At 42.9% G+C, this 25512-nt stretch overlaps 1 protein-coding gene across 5 annotated transcripts in view; it reads right to left on the bottom strand.

The window, feature by feature from the left end:
• Positions 1 to 25512, bottom strand: part of SEPT6 (septin 6) — a 74165-nt gene that overhangs the window by 35147 nt on the left and 13506 nt on the right. For all 5 annotated transcript variants that reach the window (XM_014534180.1, XM_005859435.2, XM_005859436.2 and 2 more), the window contains 2 exons: positions 21855 to 21969; positions 14066 to 14261 (listed from right to left, as the gene is read on the bottom strand). In XM_014534180.1, the coding sequence (XP_014389666.1) occupies positions 14066 to 14261; positions 21855 to 21969 (311 nt within the window). The remainder of the gene's footprint in view (positions 1 to 14065; positions 14262 to 21854; positions 21970 to 25512) is intronic.

The raw sequence follows: 25512 nt of genomic DNA, 5'->3' as shown, positions 1-25512 counted from the left end.
GGTGCAGGGTGCATCCCTTAGACCAGCCGTGGGCAACGCAGGCCGGGCAGGCCGGATCCGGCCCGTTTGAAATGAATAAAACGGGCCGGATCCGGCCCGTTTGGAATGAATAAAACTAAAAAAAAAAAAAAACGAACCCTTTTATGTAATGATGTTTACTTTGAATTTATATTAGTTCACACAAACACTCCATCCATGCTTTTGTTCCGGCCCTCCGGTCCAGTTTAAGAACCCATTGTGGCCCTCGAGTCAAAAAGTTTGCCCACCCCTGCCTTAGACTCATCTAATTAAATTTTGGATGATCGGCTGGTTTGAATGATCTAATCATGGTACTGCTTCATTTTTTTGGTCCATTACATAACTTTTTTTTACTTCAGTATTTTACTCTACAAAAGAGATCAAAGGAGGAAAGAAAAGTGTGCATTTTTAGCTTTCCTCCCTTGAATCTCCGGTGATGCCCTGGGCCTATCTTTCTGCTGCTGCCTCTGGCTCTTAGAGTCTCTGAAGGGGTATATGAATCAGACCAGCCAAACTAGCCAATCAACCAAGAAGATTTGGTTCAGTCTAATCCTAAATAGGGGATTCATCTTTGTCTTGTCAGTGTTCAGCATGGAATCTGGGATAATGGCTCTGCCCCCATTCCCAACAGCTCATCTTCCCATGGTAGTCATCTCTCCCACCCCACTCTGTTGTGCTCACTGGACTTCAAAACACGGTAAACAAGATCCTGTACTCTCATAGGCAACCTCTTCACAAAATGCTTCCTTCCTGTGATACCTGTCTCCTCTTCAAACAAGTTGTTTCTCTCATATCCTTCTCAACTAGAAACTGCTACTTCTTTTACACCCAAGTTCCATGGGTGTGAGGGGTAGAGGGAGCTTTCTTCTAGCTAGTCATTCCCTGACTTACTATGATTTCTTCCATCTCCTACAAAACCCAGCTCTAACATACTCTACCCCTCTTCATCACTACTGTTTATCTTTTACATTTTAGGGTAGGAGTTCTTAAACTGGCGTCTACAGACCTCTAAGGGGTCTGTGGGTAGAATTCATAGTGTCCATGAATTTGGACAGGACAAAAACACATCTTTTTCACTAAATTTTAACTAAAGTTTAGCATTCTCTTTAGGTACAAACGTTGGTAACACTCTACTGTAATTTTAGCACTACCCAAGATTTCATAACCAATAGAAATCACTGATATTTTTGTTTCCTATTACAGTTCAGAAAATATCTCAAAACAACATTTATACTCATCAAACTTTTAAGTTATGATACTTATTAGACCCACCTATAGATATTGTTATTTCAGGAATTAATAGAAGTACATGAATTGTTAAATCACAATTTAAAAATATTTCAGTATTAACTATATTTTAGTATAATTGGTGTATTTTAGGCATTTAAAAATGTTATTTTGAAAATGAGCCCATAAGTCTCACTAAAGAATCCTAAGGCACAAAGCAATCCCTGCTCTAGACAGTTCTTCTTATTCATTTCAGTTAGTGACATGCATTATAAAGACAATAAAATAGGATAATTGGATAAAAGGTGACTCAGGGTTCAGCTACTTTAAACATAGTGATTAGGCTTCTCTAAGGATGTGACCTTTGAGCTGCAAAGATGAGAATGAGGGAGCCAAGGAGAATCTGGGAGAGGAGCATTTCAGGAAGAGAAATAACAAATGTAATGGTCCTGAGGCAAGTTTGAACAATAGGAAGAAGGCAAGGGAGCTGGAGGTTAGTTAACAGAAGATGAAGAATAAACTATTCACAATAGCCAAAAGGTGAAAACAGCCCAAATGTCCATCAATTAATGGCTGAATAAACAAAATGTGGCATATCCATACAATGGACTATTAGCCATTTAAAGGAAGAAAGAAGGTTCTGATACACGTTGCCACATGAATGAACTTGAAAACACCATTATAAGTGTAAGAAGCCAGTCACAAAAGGACAAATATTGTATGATTCTACTTATCTGAGTCCTAGAGTACTCAAATTCATAGAAACAAAAAATAGAATAGTAGTTACCAGTGGCTGAAGGGGAGGGAAGTAGGGAGTGTTATTTAATGAATTTCCTTTTGGGTTGATGAGAATATTTTTGAACTAGGTAGAGGTTGGTGGTTGCACAACATTGTGAATGTATTAAATGCCGCTTAATTGTTCACTTTAAAATAGTTAATTTTATATTATGTGAATTTCACCTTAATAGAAACAAGAATAATAAGATATAAAGCAAGTAAAGCAACAGGGAACAGGTCACATAGGGTCTTGTGGGTAAGGTATAGTAAGGTTTTTGTGGGTTTTTTTTGCTGTGAATGGGGTCTTTTGTTTCATAATGTTTTCAAATTGGTTATTGTTGGTTGATCAAAAGTCTGTGGCTTGAACTAAAATACAGAGCAACCATCATTCAGAACCACCTGAAATCTAGCTGAATGAAAGTCCTACAACTAGAGAATTAAAGAAGAAAACACATTGAAACTGGTGACATAGCAGCTCTACCTAACACATAGAAACAAAGACAGGGAAGCAGCCAAAATGAAGAGAGAAAGACACATGTCACAAATAAAAGAACAGAAGAAATCTCCGGAAAAAGAATTAAATGAAATGGAAGCAAGCAAACTACTAGATACAGAGTTCAAAACAATGGTTATAGGGATGCTCGAGGAACTTAAGGGGAGCTTCAAGGGACTTAGTGAGACTTTCAAGGAAATTAGTGAGAACATCAAAGACATGAAAAGGGACTAGTCAGATATGAAGAATACACTAACTGAAATGAAGAATAATTTACAGGGAATCAATAGTAGAGTAGAGGACACTGAGAATCAAATCAGCGATTTGGAATTGAGGAAGCAAAAAACACCCAATCAGAAGAGCAAAAAGAAAAAAGAATCCAAAAATATGAAGACAGTGTAAGGAGCCTCTAAGACAACTTCAAGTGTACCAATATTCGCCTCATGCTTGAAGGAGAAGAAAAGGAGCAAAAAATTGAAAACCTATTTGAAGAAATAATGACAGAAAACTTCCCCTACTTGGTTAAAGAAATAGACATACAAGTCCAGGAAGCACAGAGTCCCAAACAGGAGGAACCCAAAGAGGACCACACCAAGACACATCGTAATTAAAATGCCAAGGGCTAAAGACAAAGAGAGAATCTTAAAAGCAGCAAGAGAAAAGCAGTTAGTTACCTACAAGGGAGTGCCCATATGACTGTCAGCTGATTTCTCAACAAAAACTTTGCAGGCCAGAAGGGAGTGGCAAGAAATACTCAAAGTGATGAAAAGCAAGGACCTACAAACAAGATTACTTTACTCAGCAAAGCTATCATTCAGAATTGAAGGTCAGATAAAGAGCTTCACAGATAAGAAAAAGCTAAAGGAGTTCATCACCACCAAACCAGTATTATATGAAATGCTGAAAGGTATTCTTTAAGAAGAGGAAGAAAAAGATAAAAAAAAATACTAACAATAAAATGGCAATAAATACATACCTATCAACAATTGAATCTAAAATAAACGAACAAGGAATCTTATGAACAAAATAAACAGATGAATAAGATAGAGCCTGAGGTGTGGAAACATGGAACAAATGAATCTCAGAGGAAAGGGGGGTGGGCAGGAAGAGATTAACCAAAGATCTTATATGCATATGTGCATTACCCATGGACACAGACAATAGGGAAGGGATACCTAGTGAAGGCCTGGGGGAGGGCAGGATCTGGGTAGAGGAGGGCAATGAAAAAGGGAGGACATCTGTAATACTCTCAACAATAAAGATAAAAAATTATAGCAGCACAAAAAAAAGTCATTGGCTTTCTGCATGTTTATTTTGAAACTGGATACCTTCCTGAACAATTGTTCATTAGAATTGTTTTCCAGTTGATTACTTTGGGTTTGCTAAACAGACGTATTATAGAAAAATAATAATTTTATCTCTCAGTGAACACTTCAATTTTCATCTTTCTTGATAATGTTGACGTCCCTTCTTTTTAAAAAATATTTATTTTTTAAAAATATATTTTATTGATTTCAGAGAGGGAGAGGGGGAGAGCGAGAAATAGAAACATCAATGATGAGAATCATTGATCAGTTGCCTCCTACACGCCCCCTACTGGGAATCAAGCCCACAACCCAGGCATGTGCCCTTGACCGGAATTGAACCTGGGACCCTTCAGTCTACAGGCTGATGCCTATCCACTGAGCCAAACCAGCTAGGGCACCAGTTCCTTCTTGAAACACTGTCCTCTGGCTTCACTGCCACCATTATATCCTACCTCTATAACTCTTACTTTCTCATTTACCCTACCTTGGCCTGTTTCTAAGCTTAATCCTGGACCACTTCTGTTGTCCTTCTACACATTACATGCATATTATCCCTGAGTGGTCTCACTTACTCCCATGGTCTCGCTTATCATTGTCTTCCTATTACACTTCCTAGACACCTGGACATCATCCTAGTATCCTTCCTCCCCCATGTGCCAGTTCTCCGCCAACACAGCCATCAGAGGCTTCCTGCTGGAAACCTGTAAGACCTGGTCACAGACACTGTACTTGAACACCACCATCTTAGACAAAAAGCCAAGTTACCACAAGGTCAGGTCTTCTAGAACAATGCCAAAAGTGACAACAGCTAATTCACTCTATTACCATCCTTCCAGTCACCTCTTCTTCCTTCTGCATGCATCCCTCTATGGGCTCATCCTCCTGTAGCTCTCTTCTTTCAAAAACATTTCCACTGTGCCCTCTGAAATCCCTGTACCATGATAAACAAAATTGCCTACATTTTTGCCATTCAGAGTACAAGAGTGTGGTTCTTGGACCAGTAGCATTAGTATCATCTGAGAGCTTGTTAAAAAATGCAAAATCTCCAGTACCCAACACAGACCTACAAGATCAGAATTTGCATTTTATTAAACACCTCCAAGGCTTGCATACAACATTAAAGTCTGAGAAGTGCTGGCCTATATCATCTGCCTCTTTCTAGAACTTGCCTACCTTTTTCCCTTAATGGAAACCTCATTCTTCCCTGGGGACACCACAACCCTGAGGACACCGATACCTGGAAGTCCTCTTCAGTGTAGGCATCCCATTCTCCCACAATTGGGGTCACTAGGGTGGGCATTCACGGGGATCCTCAGAGCCACTTTTAGACTGTTACTCCTCTACCTCAGTATAAAGCCCTCTCTTCATTTAAGACCTCTTCCATCTTCTTCTGGTAGCACCTGACCCATAGTCTTTCTCCCCATTCTGGGTAATTACAATGTGCTTTAGATAACCCATCAACCTTCAACCTCGTAATTCCTTGATTGCCTCAACTTCACAACCTTTAGCTCCTTCTACTTCAGCCACCTACACACCTTACCACTAGCCATATCAGTTTCACCCAAGACATACTAGTACTCTCTCTAATACCCCACTATCTGACCACAACCTCACATTTTTCCAGCTCTCTTTTGCTTTCAATCCTCTTAAACCTGATCTTTCACTCCATAGAGTCCTCTGGTACCTTGACCTCTCCTTTATCTCACAAGATATCAGCCTCTTCCTGGCCTCATCGTTTTTCTTGGCCCAGGATCAACCCCATAATTGATTACCTGAACCACTTTCTTTTACCAACAACCTCATTTCCATTGTACCCCGCCTTCTATCCTACTTCCCTAGCAAAACTGCTGTGCTGAACAAATTTTAGTATCTGCTCTCTCTGCTCCTACACCACTGCTGCTGAAGTTGGCTAGAAGCAATCACAAAACTGTAGGTCTTGGCACCACTACAAATTCATGGCCTCCAACCTCTCATGGGCCTTTAGAGCAACATGACAATCCATTTACTCAGCTTTCATTGGCTCCCTTCCCATTACCTTCGTGGACCATTCCAAATTTTTACTACTTCCCTCAAGCTCCAAAACATATTAATAACCCCTTCACTCTCACAAGATGGTCTTACTTCCTGTTTTACCAATAAAATTGAGGCCATCAGGCTCACACTACCCCAACTTCCTGCCTCACTCCCTCCCCTCTAAAAATGAATCAACTCTTCCTGGTTTCTCTCTAGTCTCTGAAAATGAAGGGACGCTCATCCTGTCCAAGGCTCATTACCCCTGTGCAGTTGATCTCATTCCTTTCATGCTCTTAGAACCTTATTTTGTCTATAAGCTCCTCATCTCCTATTGACTCCTTCTTCTCAACTTATAAACATACTTGAGTCTTCTCTCATCTCCAAAAAAAATTCCCTCAACCTAATCCTCCTCAACCACACATTTCTCTCCATCTACTCCTCTGTCTGTTTTTTCCTTTAACAGTCAAGTTTGTTTTCTGCACCTATCACAGGGCCTGGCCTACAATAGGTGCTCAATAAATATTTAATGGGTGGATGGAAATGTTTTTTAAAGAATAATCTATTCTTTTTTATTTTTTCTTGATTTGAGAGAGAGGAAGGGGGCGAGAGACAGAGAGAAAGACAGAGATAAGGACAGAGACATCGATGTGTTGTTCCACTTATTTACACATTCATTGGTGTTTCTTCTTTTTTTAATAACAAGGTGGTTTTTTAAAATATATTTTACTGATTTTTTGCAGAGAGGAAGGGAGAGGGATTGAGAGCTAAAAACATCGATGAGAGAGAAACATCGATTAACTGCCTCCTGCACACCCCCTACTGGGGATGTGCCTGCAACTAAGGTACATGCCCTTGACTGGAATCAAACCTGGGACCTTTCAGTCCGCAGGCCGACACTCTATCCACTGAGACAAACCAGTTAGGGCTGGTGTTTCTTTTATATGTCCTGACTAAGGTTGAACCCAAAACCCTGGTGTATTAGGATGATGCTCTAACCAACTGAGCTACCTGGCCAGGGCTTAATCTATTCTTTTTAAAAATTTACTTCTCATTCACTGCTGAACACATTAGAGACATTTTCTACCCTCATCGGCATCCTAGTTATCACATTAATTGAATACTTTTGGTTTTGAATGATGGAAATTTGGAAGTATTGTCTTTAGTGCTTTATTTTTCCCATCAATGTATATATCATCCATTCATCAAATATATATTGAATACTCACTACATGCTAGTTGGCTAACTTGTATTCATTCTACAAAATGTCAAGACTTAGTTCAGCCATTTCTGATCACATCCTCTCCCCTCTCAGCAACCTCCACCCTACACTCCACCAGGCTTGGCCAATTGCTACTCTTCCTATTCCTACAGCCCCCTTCCACATGCCTCTGTTATTATATTTAACATATTATGTAGAATTCGTATATGTATTTGTCCCCTCCTCTAAACTGCAAGTTCCTTAACTAAAGACTGCCTTATTTCTTAGTATCCCTGGCACTTGACACTGTACCTGTCACACAGTTGACATTTAGTATTTTATAAAGTGAACCAGATCCCCCACCTCAATTTGGTTACTAAGTCTTGTGGACTCTTTCTCTCACACCTGCCCCCTCCTTTCAATTCTCAAAGCTTCTGCTCCTGTACAAGCCCTCATCATCTCGCCCATCACGACCCTGTCTTCCCCTAGACATTGTTTTATCTCTTTTTTCCCAGGTCAAAAAAGCTTAAACGAGTAGTCGACACCCATTTTATCTAATTCCTTTTTAAAAACTTCATTCTTTTTTATTTATTTTTTGTTACTTTCCATCTTTTTTATTTTCGTTATTGATTAAGGAATTACATATGTGTCCTTATCCCCCATGCCCTCCTTCCCCCCGCTCATGCCCTCACCCCCCTGGTGTCTGTGTCCATTGTTTATGCTCATATGCATGCATACAAGTCCTTTGGTTGATCTCTCTCCCATACCCCCTCTTCTTTATTTTTAATGATGCAATCAATACATGTACTTATTCTCCCCTCCTCAAAGGTAATACTATTTTCAGTTTGTTGATGATCCTTGCAGACTTTTTTTTATCCGTTTACATACAGAGAGAGAGAAGGAGAGAGAGAGAGAGAGAGAGAGAGAGGGAGAGAATGTTTGCTGTTGTGTTGGGAAGGGGCAGATTTACACAAATGACATCATGATCATATCATCCTGCAACTTCTTTTTTTCACTTAACAATATGCCCACATTTTGGGGCATATAGATCTACCTCCTTCTTTTCAACTGCCAAATACAAGTCCATGGTATGGTTGTATCATAATTTATTTAGTTGCTCTATTGGTGGAAATTTAGACTGTTTAAATTTTATAAATTCCATAACAAATGTTATAGTGAATATCCTTTTTGTATGCTTCTCATGAACATGTGCAACTGTTTCCCTAGGTTATACACCTAAAAATGGAACTTCTGGATCACAAGGTATTCACATTTTACATTTTAATAGATTCTGCCAAACTTGCCCTCCAAAAAGCTGCATCAATTTACAGTCCCAGCAAAATGAATGAAATTACCTGGTGTTAGTGGATATATTTTTATCTTTAATTTTTGCAAATCTGATGGTTAAAAAAATGTTCAGTGTTCCATTTTGCATTTCTCTAATCACTGGTGAAGTCAAATGAGCATTATTTCATATTTTGATTGGCCATTTGTATTTCCCTTCTGTCAATGACCAGTTTATTTCTCATTGAATTGTAGAAGCTTTTTACATTTTATTTATTTTTTAAAAAATATTTTTATTGATTTCAGAGAGGAAGGGAGAGGAGAGAGGGAGAGAAACATCAATGGTGAGAGAATAAATGACCAGTTGCCTCTTGCACACTCCACACTGGGGATGGAGCCCATTGAGCCCGCAACCCAGGCATGTGCCCTGACTGAGAATCAAACCGAGACCTCCTCATTCACAGATCGATGCTCAACCACTGAGTCACACCAGCTGGGAGCTCTTTTACATTTTAGAAAGATCATTTGTCTGTTATATAGGTTACAAATATTTTCTCCCCATTTGTACTTTGTTCTTACTTTTGTTTATGGTATCTTTCAATATACAAAAGGTTTTTTTGTTTCAATGGATTTACATTTGTCAGTCTTTTCTTCTATAACTTTTGGATTTTGTGTTACGATTAGAAAAGCCTTCTATACTCCCAAAGTTATAAAATATTCCTCTACATTTTCTTCTTACATTTTTAGAACTTGTTTTTAATCCAACTGGAATCTATTTTTGTAAATGATGTTTGTGTGGGAGGGTCTCTTCTTATTTTTTCCTAATGGATGGCCTATTTTCCCAGCGCATTTTCTTGAATAGTCAATTCTCTCCCTGATGACTTCCTTATGCTAAATGTCCATATACACATGACTTTGATCTTGGAGTCACTTTTCTGTTCTATTACTCTTTTTGCTATTCTGACGCTTTTACTTCCTTATCTCCCATTCAGTCATAGCAATCTAGCTTCTACCCACAATTTCCCTGGAATTATTATTCCTAAATGTGTTAATGACCTTCTTGTTACCAAACCCAATGGATATTTTTCAGTCCTTATCTTCCTGGACACCATTTATCATTTCCTCCCATATGCTACATGATATAATTCTCCCTTGGTTCTTCTACCAATAACAGTCATGATTATAACAGTATCTTCTGTTCATTAGTTACTCTGTGCCAGGCACTGTTTAAGCTTTTCATATGCCATACATGTCAACTATGCCTCACCACAACCCTTTAGGGTAGATAGTAGTATTATCATCACCCTCACTTTACAGGTGAGAAAACTGAGGCAGAGAATTTGTATCTTATGGTAGTGTAAGCCCTGACAGTTCTCTTTTTCTCTTTTGTAATACAAGTGCCTGACTTGAGCTTTGATTGCCAAGGCATCCACTTCAAAGTTGGCTATCTGAATAAACACATCACCAGCCACTTAAAGATGGAGAGCTAGGCTACCCCCACCTCTGCCTTAAACTCCTTTGTTTTAGGGATCTTGGTTGATTCCCATAACTGAACTTTTGGGCCACTAGTTTTTTTCTCTTCCTGCACTTTATTTTATTATTATTATTTTTTAAAATCCTCACCCGAAGATATTTTTCCATTGATTTTTAGAGAGAGTGGAAGGGAGAGGGAGAGACAAAGAGAAACACCGATGTGAGAGAGACACATCAGTTGGTTGTCTCCCACATGCCCCCAACCAGGGCCGGCAGCCTGCAACTGAGGTAGTGCCCTTGACGGAATAGAACTTGGGACCCTTCAGTCCGCAGGCTGACGCTCGATCCACTGAGCCAAACTGGCTAGGGCTCTTCCCCCACTTTAAATTCCTGCTCCTATGTTTTAAATTCACCAGTAAAGACTGAGCCGACAAAACCTTAGCCCCAAACCCTCAACCTCAATCAAAACAGAATCCCAGGCTCATGTGCTCCCTCTCTTTCTCACAGTGTGGCCAGTATGCCCTGTGCTTTCCAGGACCTGTGAGTAATAAACCTCCCCCCCCCACACACCCAAAGTTTCCCAGTGGTTAATGCAGAGGGTGTCTTCCAATCACAGTAAGAATCACTGGGGCCTATCTGGCCACAACACCACAGGAGCTGGCACAAAACACTTGTCCAAAATCCCTGGGCTAATTAGTGGCAAAATGAGATTTGAACCCAGGTCTGTCTGAGACCAAAGCCTAAATTCCTAAGCCTATGCCCCTCTCCAGCCAGTCCTTCTGTCTCCCTCTTGGGTTCCCTTTGCTCCAGAATCTTTTTAATGGTGACTTTTTCCAGGAAAAATAAATGATGGCATTCATCACTGTCCCTGTTTATCCGTGCACCCTGAGTAAAGCAGGCATTCGGATGCTCTGTTTCCATGTAGTTGCACTGACATCTCTATGCCCAAATGGCCCTATCTATATGGAGAAAACATTGGGGTTTTTAAATTACAAATCCCTGGAGTTTACTCCACCTCTGCTCTCCAGCCGTTTCAGGGAGGCTTTTCATATATTTTTATTGATTTGAGAGAGAGAGAGAGAAAGAGAGAGAGAGAGAGAGAGAGAGAGAGAGAGAGAGAGAGATTGGCTGCCTCCTGCACGCCCACACTGGGGATAGCGTCCCCAACCTGGGCATGTGCCCTGAGCGGGAATGAAACGGTGACCTCCTGGTTCATAGGTTGATGCTCAATCACTGAGCCACGCCGGCCAGGGTCGTTTCTACTTATTTTAGTTTCTATTGCAGGAGTCCCCCCTTATCCATAGGGAATACGTTCCAAAACCCCCAGTGGATGCCTGAAACCAAGATAGTACTGAACCCTATGTATACTGTGTTTTCTTCTCTACATACATACCTGTGATAAAGTGTAATTTATAAATCAGGCACAGTAAGAGATTAACAACAGTAACTAATAACAGAACAATTATTACAATATACTGAAGTAAAAGTTTTGTGAAAGTGATGTCCTCTCTCTCTCTCAAAATATCTTACTGTACTGTATATACTGTACTCACCTTTTCACTTAAAGGAAGCACTTTACAGCTTCTCTTTGGCATATCCAAATTGCCAGCATCACTACTCTTGTGCTTTGGGGCCATTATTAAGTAAAATAAGGATTACTTGAACACAAACACTGCAATACCGAGAGTCCATTTGATCACTGAGATGGCTACTAAGTGACTAATAGGAGGGTAGCATAGACAGCTACCCTGAACAAAGGGATGATGTGATCATGGGCAGGACAGAGTGGAATGATGCAAGATTCCACTATACTACTCTGACGGTGTGCAATTTAAAACGTATGAATTGTTTATTTCTGGAATTTTCTATTTAATATTTTCAAATCATGGTTGACTGCAGGCAGCTGAAACCGCAGAAAATGAAACCACAGATCAGGGGGATCACTGTATTTGATTTTGTATAAGTATGTATCATATTTATAATCAGGAAATACAATTAGGATGATACAAATATAATGGGAGTAGATTAGCCTCTAAGGTGTTGTATCAGTTCAGTCCTCCCAAACCACCATCACGGCGTTTTCCAATGTTAGATCTGCTGAATGTATGTTACTGAGAACTGAAAGAAATTTAACCGAGAACTTGAGCGATGTGCAGCTGAGATTAAGCATTCGTATTGTGACCTGAATATCCCCGTTCCAGAGCGTCTAATTCATTCTCAACCAAATAAGATTAGCACAAAAACAAGCCTATAAAAAGCAGAGATGTCCTTTGTTTAGAATTTTAAATGGAAAACAGAAAGCAGTTCGATTTTTAAGAAACTAAATATATTTATTCAGCCCAGCTGGTGTAGCTCAGTGGTTGAGCATCGACCTATGAACCAGGAGGTCACGATTCAATTCCCGGTCAGGGCACAAACCTGGGTTGTGGGCTCAATCCCCAGTGTGGGGCGTGCAGGAGGCAGCCAATCAATGAGTCTCTCTCATCATTGATGTTTCTATCTCTTTCTCCCTCTCCCTTCTTATCTGGAACCAATAAACATATATTTTATATATATTCCTTGTAAGGAAATAAGAATGGCTGTTGTAACTTGAAGAAATAGGAGAATTTGGGATTCAGTTCATCTAAGAAGCAATAGAATCCTGAAAGAATGAGCAGAGACTGCTCAAAATGATAAATGGCCTTGTCTGGGATGAGCACATGTGATAACCATGTAACTTCCAGTTAAATGCAGATGGTGCCTGACCCCCACCCCATTCCTGGCCCTAGCCCACATCACATCCTCATCTCTGAGCTCTCCCCACCCCTCGTTCACACACCATTAGAAGTACCTCAGACCTCCTCCTATCTCTCTGCTTATTCCTGAACTGTCTTTTTTAGGATGTCTTTTCCTCCATCTGCTCACTTAATAGCCTAAGGTTTTCATCTTTAGCCTAGTGTTCATCTCGCTCAACTCTGATCCCTAAGTGATCTTACATGCGTCTGCAGTTAGGACATATCACCCATACCTTGTTAACCCAAATCTTTATTTCCGGTCTAGACCCTTTCCTGACCTGTATATTCAGCTGCATACCACTGAAGGTCATCAAGTGTCTTCATGGTCCACAGACAACTCAAACTCAACATGTCCAAAACAGAAGTGATTCCTTTAAAAGTGTATCCTCTCTTACTGAATTCTGCCACCATTTGTCTACTCTTCAAAGCCGGAAATCTGTCCCCTCATCCTATCCCAGCACCTGATATAACTCTGGCCTAGTGCAATTGGGCCAGTAGTCTCCTAATTGATCTTTCTACTCTCCAGTTTATCTCAAAGTACCTTCTTTAAAGGCCAATCAGATGACATAGGCAGTTCTATAAATCCCTCTAGGACTTGGCACCTGCTACGTCTTCAGGCTCATCTCCTTTACTTTTCCCAGCTTATCCCAGCACTAGCTCAGGGGCAGACTAGGGTTTGTTTGTTTGTTGTGGAGTCTTAAGCTTATATGATTTGAAGGGCCCTCCAAGAAAGATAATATAATATTATGACTAAAAATTAGTTACATGGCCTTGAAAGGGGACTGTGTAAGTGAGGGCCCTGAAGCTTAAGTTTCATTAGCTTCACAGTAGCTCTGCCTCTGGTCTGGCAAAGAGAGCAAGCTTCAGTTCCCTAGAATATACCGTAATCTTCTACATCTCTGCCTTTGTACAAGCAGTTACCCTTGCCTGGAATGCCCTTCCCTCCCTGCCCTTATCCGTCTGGCAAAACAATTCATTCTTCAAGGGTCAGCACAGGGACACCTCCTATGTGAAGGCTTCCCTGACCTCCCCACATGGAATTGACTGTTCTCTCCTTTGGGTTCTCATTGTAATTTGTCCTTTACCTCCTTGTACCCTGTTCTTGACAGAGCATATCACTCAATTGAACTGATTTGTTTAAAACCAGCCTTCCCCGTGAGTGCCTCAAGGGCAAAGACAAGGTCATTCCTTTTCAGATTGTCAGAGCACAGAAGTACCTGACACAAGATGGGAGCTCAGTAAATGTCTGATGAATGGAATGGAGACCTCACCCGTGCATACTAGAAAGACACCCTTCTTTTGGCAAAATGTGTAGAGTAGAAAAGTTGCTGTACACAGGGACCCTGGGTGGAGGTGGCACTTATGAGGGATCTGCTGCCTGCCTATACCATTCTGAGAAGAGATCTAGGTTGGACCATGACATCTTTGGTCTCTCAAGACTGTTGTGGTGAGCTATTTTCCATGGCCTCCCACCAGCCTCCCACCCCACCCCCGTCCTTACCTGTCCTCCTTGTTGATCTGGTCCCCAAAGCCCACCGTGCTAACAATTGTGAGCTTTAGCCCCACGTGGCTCTCCTGGAGGTCATAGGTATTGGACCGAAGCTGGACACCTGGCTGTGTGTGGGTGGCTGGCTCCCCCTCGAACTTAGTGTTGAACAGGGTGTCCATGAGGGTAGACTTGCCCAAACCTGTCTCTCCTGAAAAGCAAAAGGATAAATTATGGTCCATTCACATAGTGACTGCGAAGCCATTCCACATCATGTTTTGGATGCATATTCATTGACATGGGAAAGTGTACATGATAAGACACTAAGTGGACTGTTTGATCTCAATTAAGTGAAAAAACTGAAAGGAACTGCATCAACATATTAGCAGTAGTCATCTCAGGATGTTGCAATTAGAGTAATTTTCCTTTTATTCCTCATTTTTTTGTTATGTGAAAATTGAGTACACATTGTTTTATAGTTAGAAAAAGAAACTGTTCTAGGCAATGATGGAGAGGTAGAGTTATGCCTAGAAAAAGACTGGAAGGAAATACAATATATTCTTACCAATGGGTATGTGTGAGTGGTGGGGTTATATGTGGTTTTCATTTCTTTCTTTATGCTTTTCTCTACTTTCCAAACTTTCTGTGAGGAACATGTATAGCTTTAGTAATAAAAATTAAAAACTTATTTTAAATTTTAAAAGAAAGGTACAGCATTCTCTCATCAAATAAATATCCCCTCAGTCCCCATGTCACCTCCCTGCCAGGACCAGAGTGCTCTGCCGATGCCCGAATGAATGTGTGTCCCAGTGGGGAGACTGTGTGGCCTTTGGCTTCTCCTCCCAGGGGGTTGAGCAGTCAGTGGGACTATTTTCAGCTAATGGGGAGGGAATTTAGCAGGCCACAAAGTATTCTTCCCCTTAAATTTCAAACAAACCAGTCATTTGTTTGTTTAACTAACAGGCTGCAGGGTACTAATAAATTAAGCCATTGAAATTTCAAAGTCTTAACTTTCACACCAAAGAAACAAGTGGGGGAAGAGCTACTGGGGACTGCTGAAGGTTTGGGAGGCTATTTCTGGAAGACCTAAGGGACTCAAGCCACTGCCATAAGCCAAGGAGTGTTCAGGGAATGAGACATTGGAGGGAAGCTGGTGGCATGGGAGTTAGGCCAGATGTTAAGCCACAAGCTGGGCTGGGTATTATAGCTGTTTACAGTCTCTTTGAATCCAGACTGTTTTTGGGTCCCTGCCCCAAGCAATTCAGGAATACAAGATTCAGTAGTTAATTACCTTGGATTACCTTTGACTACCTAGACTACCCTGCCATTCTGCTATCATCACCCCTCTTCTTCCCTCTCCCTCCCAACCACTGAGATGTGAGCATTGACTGTCTTTATAGTCAAGAGCGGGTTTACACTGTGAAAATCCTGATCTGGCAAATCCCCCCCTGTGACTGACAGCACATACTAGTATCTGCAAGGCAGTCCAGGACTAGGGTTAGGGCTGCCTAATTGCAAATGGTCCATCTCCCTTCCACCCTCTGGGTGCGTCTAGCTTTGGATCTTCCATGCCTCTTTTCTCCCAACTATGAATGCAAGAGGTGCTTTTTAAAATATCTGTTGATGAGAGCTTCTGTGTGTGGAGAGATGAGAGAGAGAGAGAGAGAGAGAGAGAGAGAGAGAGAGAACAAGGAGAACATTCAATTCAGCCAGCTACCCGGCCCCCCAGCCCAATTCCATAGCCAGGCCTGACTAATGGGGTTGATTGTCAGGGTGCAGGAAAATGGTTCCTCACACAGATCATATTTCCACCCAGGGTCTGCTATACCTATTAGCAGCAAAGATTCTCCCAGAAGAGGCCCCTTTGTTCCTCCCCAAAGAAACAGGAAGCATTTGAGTCCCAAGAAAAATGTGGTGAGGTGAGGCCTTTGCAATGGGAGGTGACAGACTTGGCCAAGCAACGGAATGTATCACCCCCTCCCCGCCCAAGGGTGGGGAACAGCTAACTGCAAATGGGGCCAGCACCTCTGAGGTGGAAACACAGGGTGGCTCCCACACCCTAACTCGCCTTCCCTCTGGGTACTGAGGTTCAAGCTACATTTTAGCCTGGCTTTGTACATTCCCATCTGCACCCCCTCTTCTGTTCCGTGAGCTCTTTGTTGAATGCCTGGCAACAACTGAAGAGTGGTGGGTCCTGCCTCCCCAACACCCAGAGCTGGCTCCCTGGCTCTCTGATCCAAAGGATTCTCAGAGAGCAGGGAAGGGGATAGCTTCCTGTACTCCAGAGAGTGCCTAGCTCAGCTCACACAAGCCTCAGGACCAGGACTACAGGGTGAGGGGCCCACCCTGTTTGCACAGCTGAAGAAATAGAGGCCTGCAGGCAGGGCAGGGCAGCAGGGAGTGGCAGCAGGGAAAATGACCACCCGAATGCCTGCCAGCACAAAAGGGCTGTGGAAACTGTATGCCCAAGGACGAATGTCTGGAAGAAAAGAACCCATGGGTGTCTAGGGAATCGTGATAAACGCAACATGAGAAGAGGACAGAAAATCAAGTGAGCTCGTCCCATGGCTATTGAGTGCCCCCATTCCAGCTTTCCCATCAATGTGGAGCCTGGGGGTGGATAGAGTAGGCCCTCTCTCTCAATGGCTGGTACAGCCTCAGCCTGAGCCTAGGAAGATGTCCCCTCCCATGCTGCCCCGGCCCAGTATTGAGTGGGAGGGAGGGCACATGTGGCCAAATTCAGATCAGGTCAGCATATTCCACACCCCTGCAGGAAGGTGGGGCTTGGCAGTTAGATTCCAGTAGGAAACCTGAGGAGTCCCTAGGGGTCAATTTCTCTCTCCTCCTCCCTCCTCATAACCGAGCAGGGTTTAACCCTTTTAAAGTCATCACCATCAGCCAGGAGGATTTCAAGTCACTGCAGATAGTATTCTGGAAACACTAGATTTTTAAAAAAATAAACAAACAAAAAAACCCCACATACTATGAAATATGCTTTTACAAACTATACTCCCTGGGATAGTCTAATGTTGACCTCTGTACGCTGAGTTAAAAACCACTGTAACAGCCCTGGCCGCTGTGGCTTCATTGGTTGGAGCGTTGTTGTATACACCAATGGGTGGCAGGTTCAATTCCCAGTCAGGGCACATACCCATGTTTCAGGTTTGATCCCTGATTGGGGCAATGATTGAGGTCTCTCACAAATTAATCTTTTAAATGTAAAAAAAAAACAACTGTAGCCCTTTTCTCCATCTGCTGCTAGTATTTGTATCCTCTGGCACCTGTGCAATGAAGTCCTTGCCAGTGATGAAATGCAGAGCCCCAGCCATGTCATCACTAAATGAATGTGTGGCCTGAATGGAGCCCTTTCCCCTCTCTGGGCCTCAGTCTCCTCTCCAAAAATGATCAGGTTAGAGTAGTAATAACAGCTATCATTTATGGAGCACTTACTATGTGCCAGGCACTGCTGTAAATATTTCGTATTTTCTTATTTAATCCCCCAAATGAGCCTATGAAGTAGATATTACTATCTGTCCTTAATTTACAGATGAGTTAACCAAGCCACTTCCTAGCGATGTGCATTTGCCCCTGACCTTCCTCATCTGTATAATGTAAATGAAGTAACTGGTCCAGGGTTACAAAGTAGTAAGTGGCAGAGTCAGCATGTGAATTGAGGCAGTTTGAACTTGGAGCCCATGCTTATAACCAATATGCTCTAGTGCATCCCATAGGTATGATATGTTGGCTCATTCGGTCATTGAGCAAATATTTACAAAGCCTCTAATAGGAGCCAGGCACCGTTTTAGGGGCTGGGGAATACAGCAGTGGACAAGAGAGCCCCAATCCCTGTTCACATAGAGCTCAGTCACATGGAACTAAAGTTTCTTCCAGCACCAAATGATGGAATAAACCAAGAGAAACATCCCTGAGTTCAAAAGGGAGGAGTCCAAAAGGAAGCTCTCCAGGAACTCCAGTTGGCCAAGGGAGCCTGTGGACAGGGACAAGGTCATGCCTGGCTTGGTGACCTTGATTTTTTCTCCTTCCTGATCTGGCAGAGCAAACTGCTGTGCAGGAGCCAGCTTGCCCAGCTTCCTGCAGCTCTTCCCAAGCCCATGTGCAGTGACGACAGGTTGGCAGAAAAAAAAAAACCAGCTATGGTGGGAATAATGACACAACGGAAATCGGCAAATGCTGCACACCATGGCAATTTTCTCCTGAGCACAGATGGTGAAACACTGACGAGCACACCGCTGCTGGCAACTTGTCTTTCCCAATTGACCCCTGACCTTGATAGAATGCTAGCTGCCCTTCCCCTCTCCTTTAGTGAACCTCAATCCTGCTTCTCTTGTATACTTTTTTCCAAGTTCGACAGACTCCAGTTGTGACTGGAATCCTGAGCAGCTTCAAAGTAAATATTATCGTTATGACTCTCTGCGCTCCTCGCAGGCATTACTGTTGCTGGCACATTCGGAGGGCTGAGTCGTTTTGGGGCTCTTTCCCAGCAGAACATTTGTACTGCTGTCTCTGGCGGCTCCTCTGAGGCCTCCTGCACTATGTCTAGGATCATGGGATCCTAGCAATTTGCAAAGCTAAGCAACCAGTAGATATTTTTTATTAGGAGAGGGGAACATAATCAATAATTATTATCAACCCTAGAGAATTTGTTGAGGAGGAGTCTCTTTTGTTGTTGTTGTTGTTGTTAATCCTCACCTGAGGTTAGTTTTCCATTGATCTTTAGGGAGAGTGGAAGAGAGAGGAAAAGACAGAGAGAAACATCGATGTGAGAGAAACACATTGGTTGGTTGCCTCCTGCACAAACCCCAACCAGGGCCGAGGCCAGGGAGGATCCTGCAACCAAGGTATGTGCCCTTGACCGGAATCAAACCCGGGACCATTTGGTCCGCAGGCCGATGCTCTACCCACTGAGCAAAACTGGACAGGGCTAGGAGGAGTTTTAATATGCTCACACCCATATGCTTAGCCCTCTAAAAAATAATCATTGTAGGTGCCATTTATTGGTATTCTGACATATAAATTGGGCTCTGGATTCATAAAAATTATCTCTTCCAATCTCATTATACACACATGCACACATGTACATGACGGGTACCCACTCTGCTGGGCTTGGGCCTCTGTTCAGCAGCCCAGCACCAAGATAAATAAATACTGTGCTAAAAATACCCTGGGTCTCTGTTAATAATAGAAGCTAGTGCTACCATAATTTTACACTTAAACTGCCTTATTAGAAAAGAAAAGAAATCCTTTGGGGGAACATATTCTATGCCCAAACAGTCATTAAGGGAGTAAACCTGTCAGTTATGCACAGGCGGTAGGCAGGCGTGAAAGCATGGTCACTGAGTCCTGTGAGAGAAAAGATCACCTTCAGCAGCTAAGCTGCAAACCCTTCGCCAAGTCAGCAACAGCACCGAGCCCCATGGCTGAGCTGAGATTGCAGCCTTGGAGCCACTCTTAGCTGCTTGTGACCTTGGCCCAAATTGTGGGTTCTCTGTGCAATGACAGGGTCGCAAGCACAGTCAGAGAACAGAATGCATGAGTTGAGGGCTTTTTTGCATCAAAGATGAAAAATGAAATTAACTCAGTCCAGGCTGGTGCATTGAATGGTTGCACCTGCAGGGCTAAGAGGGGAGCTATTAGGGCAGCCATTTTATGAAACTTGACATTAGGGGAAAGAAAGAGACAGGGTGACTGCTTGGGGATGAATGTCTCCTTCCTACCCCACCCCTCTTGGAGGGTCTGTCCCAGGCAGTTAAGCAAGGCTAGCCCAGCAGGTGCACGCTGAAGCATTCACAGTTGTACAATGCCTAGGCTGGAACTCAAAGACAGGGGTTTACTATTTCTCCCACTTGTTTGCCATGACCTTGGCTGCCTCTTCCTCTGGGCCGTTGGGGAGCCTGTGACCCACATGTCCAATTACCCCACACGTCCGCCCTCAGAGAGCTATTCTTGTTTCATGACCTCCCTCCTGAAGCTTTACTAGCCCACCCAATTGGTTGAAAGGTTGCTTGGTGTGGGTATGTCATTTCACTTCTCATCTCCTCAACTTCAGTACAGGTCATACAAAGCTCTGGGAGGAATGCCAAGAGAATCTAGTATGTTTGTGTGGAAATTTTTGGTAATCAAATATTATGTAAAATAAGTTGGCCATCAGCCAAAGATTGGAGAGATCTGGCAGCCCTCATATTACATGTGATAGCATTTCATCTTGATGTCAATCACCGTGACTTCTATTTATGTTGTATCCTTCTCCTAATAGCAACTAATCATAACCATCAGAGAATTTCTGGCATTTGATGAATTAACAGCCTAGATCTAGACTCTAAGACCCATGATCTGAAATTTGTGAAGCACTTATTTTCATTTCATAGGTTCCAAAGCTGGTGTGTGGGAGGGAGCCATTAAGCTAGTGAGTGAGCCTAACTGACTGCCTGCCGTCCATATTTAGAAGTGACTTTGTTGTACTCCACTTGCCTTTGAGTGTGCAGTTATTCTCCTATAGAAAGTGATATGGAAGAGTGCTGGGGATGGAGGAGAAGAAAATGAATGACCTTGGTTAGAAAACTTTACATTAAAGAGTAAAATATCCAATTCAAGAGTGGCTCAACATGATCCTCAACATGAATGAGTTCCCCATAAGCTCTATACAAGAATAAGAAAAGGCAATTACCAGAGGTATTTGAGTGTTTCAACCAGCATGAAAACGGACTTTATTATGGTATTATACAATTATTAAGGTTTGGAAGTAGGTCAATGAAAATATGTAGGTATGCTCTACTGCACTGTGTAGTGAAAATTATATGCTATGATCGTGTTTGCAAATTTGGGATTTTTTAAGGTCTAAGGAGAGATTCTTAAAGAATGTCAAGGAACTTTTGTTCCTCATATTTGGTTGGTGCTTGAGTTTTTAAAATGCTTTTGTGTTCTCAGGACATGTTGCTAGCAGCAGTTAGAGAAGTAGAAGGCGGGACAATGGGTCAGCTAGACGTGGGTCCTTGTCCTCGCTCTGCCACTTATTCTGTGTTGCCTCAAGTAAGTCCTTATCCTCCCAAGCTTCTGGGTCTCCATCTGTTCAATGAGGATATGAATGCTACTCACTCTGCTCACTTCACAAAGCCCTATTAAGGACCCAAATTGCTAATGTGGGAGTGTTTGAGAAGCATAATAAGTGGATCCTGTGGGCTTTACTCATTCATTCCTTTCATAAACATTATTGAACTCTGTGTGCAGAGATTAGCATATCAGAGGTGACTAAGATGTGGTTTTCCACATTTGAGACTACAGGTCCAGGCAGAGATATACTTAAAGGGAATAAAAGAACTTTGCACAAAGCTATGTGGTCCCTGCATTTGAGTTCCAACTGTAGCAAGCATCGCAGGGCTGCAGAGGAAACAGACGGACCCAACCCACTACCCAGCAGCTGTATGCATCTTTCTGCAGCCATTACCTCCATCCCAATTCTGCCGTGGCTCCCATTTTCTGCAGCCAAAACAAACCTGACAGCAATAGCCGAGCCAGCAAGCTCTCTTGCAAAATTTCCACAGGGTATCGCACAGCTCACTTTCCCTCAAAGTATGACCCCATATTCTCGTCTGACCAGCGGAAAATGTCATTACAGCCAGGTGTTTAAAAAAAAACAAGCAGAGGATAAAAGAAGAAAGCAGGGGGAGGGACACTCTTGCAAGTAGATCAGAATGACATACTATTTAACCTAATTACCTGCAAAGCCACATCCAGCTATTACGTATCTATATTCCGTAATAGAATTTTCTGCTGTGAAAATACTCACCCACACACATGATGTTGAAGCAGAAGCCCTGGCTGACTGACTTATTCACCAACTGGTCCGGCAAGCTGTCAAACCCCACGTGTCCAGCCAGGGGGAGAGTTCGGCAACCTTCACCCTAATTTGGAAGGGGAGGGAGGGGAGAAAATGAAAATGTGCTCACAAGCAATCTGGGCCTCACTTCTCCATCCAAATAATATGTGTGTTAGGAAGTAACATCCGCCCAGGCTCCTGTCACCATAGTTCCAGGCAAAGCAAACTACAGAGGTGCTTATAAGGGGTGGGAGGGCAGGGGCAGGGGATGAGACTGCTGGTTCCAGAGGTTCACAAACGTGGTTAAATTCTCAACTCACTTACAAGCTGGATAACCTCTCAGAAACTCCACTTCCTTCTCCGTCTGTCATATGAGATAATATTACTTATCTTACAGGTGATTGGGAGACTCAAATGTGCTCACACATGTAACAAACTTAGAAAAATGCCTGGTACGTGCATACATGTTCAGTAAATATTACAAAGGGATTTTAATTACTCCTCTCTCTAGGGCATTTTGGGGATCTACAATGGTGGTACCATGTAGAGGTTAAGAGACTAAGCTTTGATAAAATATGGAAATAACCCGAATGCCCATCAATAAATGAGTTAATTGCCCTGACCGTCTTGGCTCAGTGGATAGAGCGTCAGCCTGTGGACTGAAAGGTCCCAGGTTCGATTCTGGTCAAGGGCATGTACCTTGGTTGCGGGCACATCCCCAGTAGGAGGTGTGCAGGAGGCAGCTGATCAATGTTTCTCTCTCATCGATGTTTCTAACTCTATCCCTCTCCCTTCCTCTCTGTAAAAAATCAATAAAATATATTTTTTAAAAATAAATAAAAATAAATGAGTGGATTAAAAAAGCTGTGGTACATAAACACAAAGAATACTATTCAGCCATAAAAATGAATGAAGTCATACCTTTTGAGACAGAAAAAAACAAGTATCACGTGATCTCACTTATATGTGAAATCTAATGAACAAAATAAAGTAGAAATAGACTCATAGATACAGAGAACAGACTGACAGCGGAGTGAAAAAGGTGAAGGGATTAAACAGTACAGATTGGCAGATTGGTAATTGTAAAATAGTTAGAGGTGTAGATTACAGCATGGGGAATATAGTCAATAATATTGTGATAACTCTGTGTGGGGCCAGGTGGGTACTTGAAGCATCGGGGGGGGGGGGACACTCTGTAAAGTACGTGATTTTCTAACCACTTTGCTGTATATCTGAAACTAATACAGAATAATATTGAATGCAAACTGTAATTGAAAAATGTTTTAAGTGGGGGGAAAAAGAGACTAAGCTTTGAATTCAGGCAGGAGCCCCACCTCCTCCACCTTCTAAACTTGGACAAGTTACTTAACTTCTCACCGTGTCCCCATCTGTAAAATCAGGAACTAGTAGTTACTACCTCATAGGACTGGTACGAAGATTAGATAGGATAATTCTCCTAAAGCACTGAGCCTGGGGTAAGCACACAGTAAGCATTCTATCCACAGTAGCTGCTGTTCTGATTTCACTGGAAAGTTATCCTTCCACTCAGACATCCCAAATGACATGTGATACTATGGCACAGTGGGAGAGAGAGAGAGAGAGAGAGAGAGAGAGAGAGAGAGACCTCCTTGCTTCCTCTGGTCCCCTTGTCTCCATCAGGATCAGCCAAGCCATTTGCAGCTCTGGAAAGCAGAGGGCCTTTGCTTCTTACTGTTAAAGGTTTTACAAAACAAGGAGAACCTCAAACTGGGGCAGGCTTCCAAGGAGCCAGCGGGGAGGACAAAAGGGGCCTGCATGTACTAAAAAAAAAAAATTAGTGTTAACTGCCAATCCGGGCAGCAAGGGAGGGGAAAAGAGAGGAGAAGGAAAGCTGGAGACAGCTAAGCTAGACAAGAGGGGTTGGGGGCTAGGTAAGCAGTCAGAGGTTCTGTTGTGTGGGGCTACACTAAGATTTCCATAACCAGAAGGGTGCCAAGAGTAATCCAAGAAGGACATGGTTAGTGCCAGGAGGCCTGTGCCAACATCCCAGGCTGTTAGCAGGCAGCTCTTAGCCTGGACTGGACCTGCTTTAAGACTGGGTCCATAAGGGTACACTTCACACTATGATGGATGGGCTGCATTGGTGGGGAAGCCTCACAGAGGCTGACATTGTCAGAACTGGTTCCCAGATAGCCCCTTCACCCAGCTTGGGATCCCACTCCCATTGGTGCCATCAGATACTCCAAGAGTGAGAGACAGGGCTAGGTGCCAGTGACTGCCACCTGGCAAGTTCATTACCCTCACACATCTCACCCCATACACAGTCCCAGTAGAGTATTCTTGGAACACAACCATCTGCCATCATTCAATCCAGGCTGGAGTATTCTGGGTCCCAGTGGGGCACCTGAAGACAGCTGGGTTTCCTGAGTGGCACACATCACTCAGGGCCTTGTTCTACATTCACCCCTTTCCACACCCCCTCACCTCTTTCTCCTTATTCTTTTTATTAAAGCAAACAAAAAGATCTAAGTTTCCCACTGTTCATTCTTGGTCCTCAACACTGCAGGGAGACAGGGCTTACGAGCCAATATGCTTTCTCGATGGAGCCTCCTACATAGCAGGCATCGGAAATTGGGAGGGACTCAGAGTTGAGATTTCCTGAACCATATTTTATCGCCCCTGGATGCCTCTTCCTGTCTCCAAATGCAGAACCATGCTCCAAGGCCTCTGGTCCAAGTGCCAAAGGCAAGGGAAGGAAATTTTCAAACTAAAGACAGTGGAGGGCAGTAAGGAGAACACCATACCTTATCCTGTGTGTGTGTGTGTGTGTGTGTGTGTGTGTGTGTGTTTGGTTGCTTGCTTGGTTGGTTGGTTAATCCTCACATGAGGATATTTTTTCCATTGCTTTTCAGAGAGAGCGGAGGAGTAGGGAGGAGGGGGAAAGGGAGAGAGAGAGAAACATCAGTGTGAGAGAGACCCATTGACTGGTTGCCTCCTGCACGCGCCCCAACCAGGGGTGGGTTCGGGACTCAAACCCACAACCCAGGTATATGCCCTTGATAGGGAATCGAACCTGTGACCTTTCGGTGTGCAGGTCGATGCTCTAACCACTGAACACACCAGCCAGGGCCATACCTTCTTCTTTTTTAAAAAAAAAAATATATTATATTGATTTTTACAGAGAGGAAGGGAGAGGGATAGAGAGTTAGAAACATCCATGAGAGAGAAACATCGATCAGCTGCCTCCTGCACACCCCGTACTGGGGATGTTGCCCCCAACCAAGGTACATGCCCTTGACCGGAATCGAACCTGGGACCTTTCAGTCTGCAGGCTGACGCTCTATCCACTGAGCCAAACCGGTTAGGGCAATACCTTATTCTTAAAGATTTACTTTATTGTCAGAGACTGACCAAGCACCTCATATGTGCCCACCTATTACCTGGCACCTTGCACAGTGCTGGAAAACACTCTAAACAGCAAATGGAAGGATATGTATGGGCTTTATTCCCTAGGCCATGAGGTTTGGGGGCATACAAGTAGTTTTTTTGAAAGATCATTCCAGAAACAAAGTGCTTCATTGATTGGAGGAGGGAGAGAGGGAGAGAGAGAGAGAGAAAGAGAGAGAGAGAGAGAGAGAGAGAGAGAGAG

The sequence above is a fragment of the Myotis brandtii genome, unplaced genomic scaffold, assembly GCF_000412655.1.
Source record: "Myotis brandtii unplaced genomic scaffold, ASM41265v1 scaffold126, whole genome shotgun sequence".
In the NCBI taxonomy this organism is placed as follows: Eukaryota; Metazoa; Chordata; class Mammalia; order Chiroptera; family Vespertilionidae; genus Myotis; species Myotis brandtii.
Note: the sequence above shows the minus strand (reverse complement) of the source record. Positions and strands in the feature narration are given on the sequence as shown.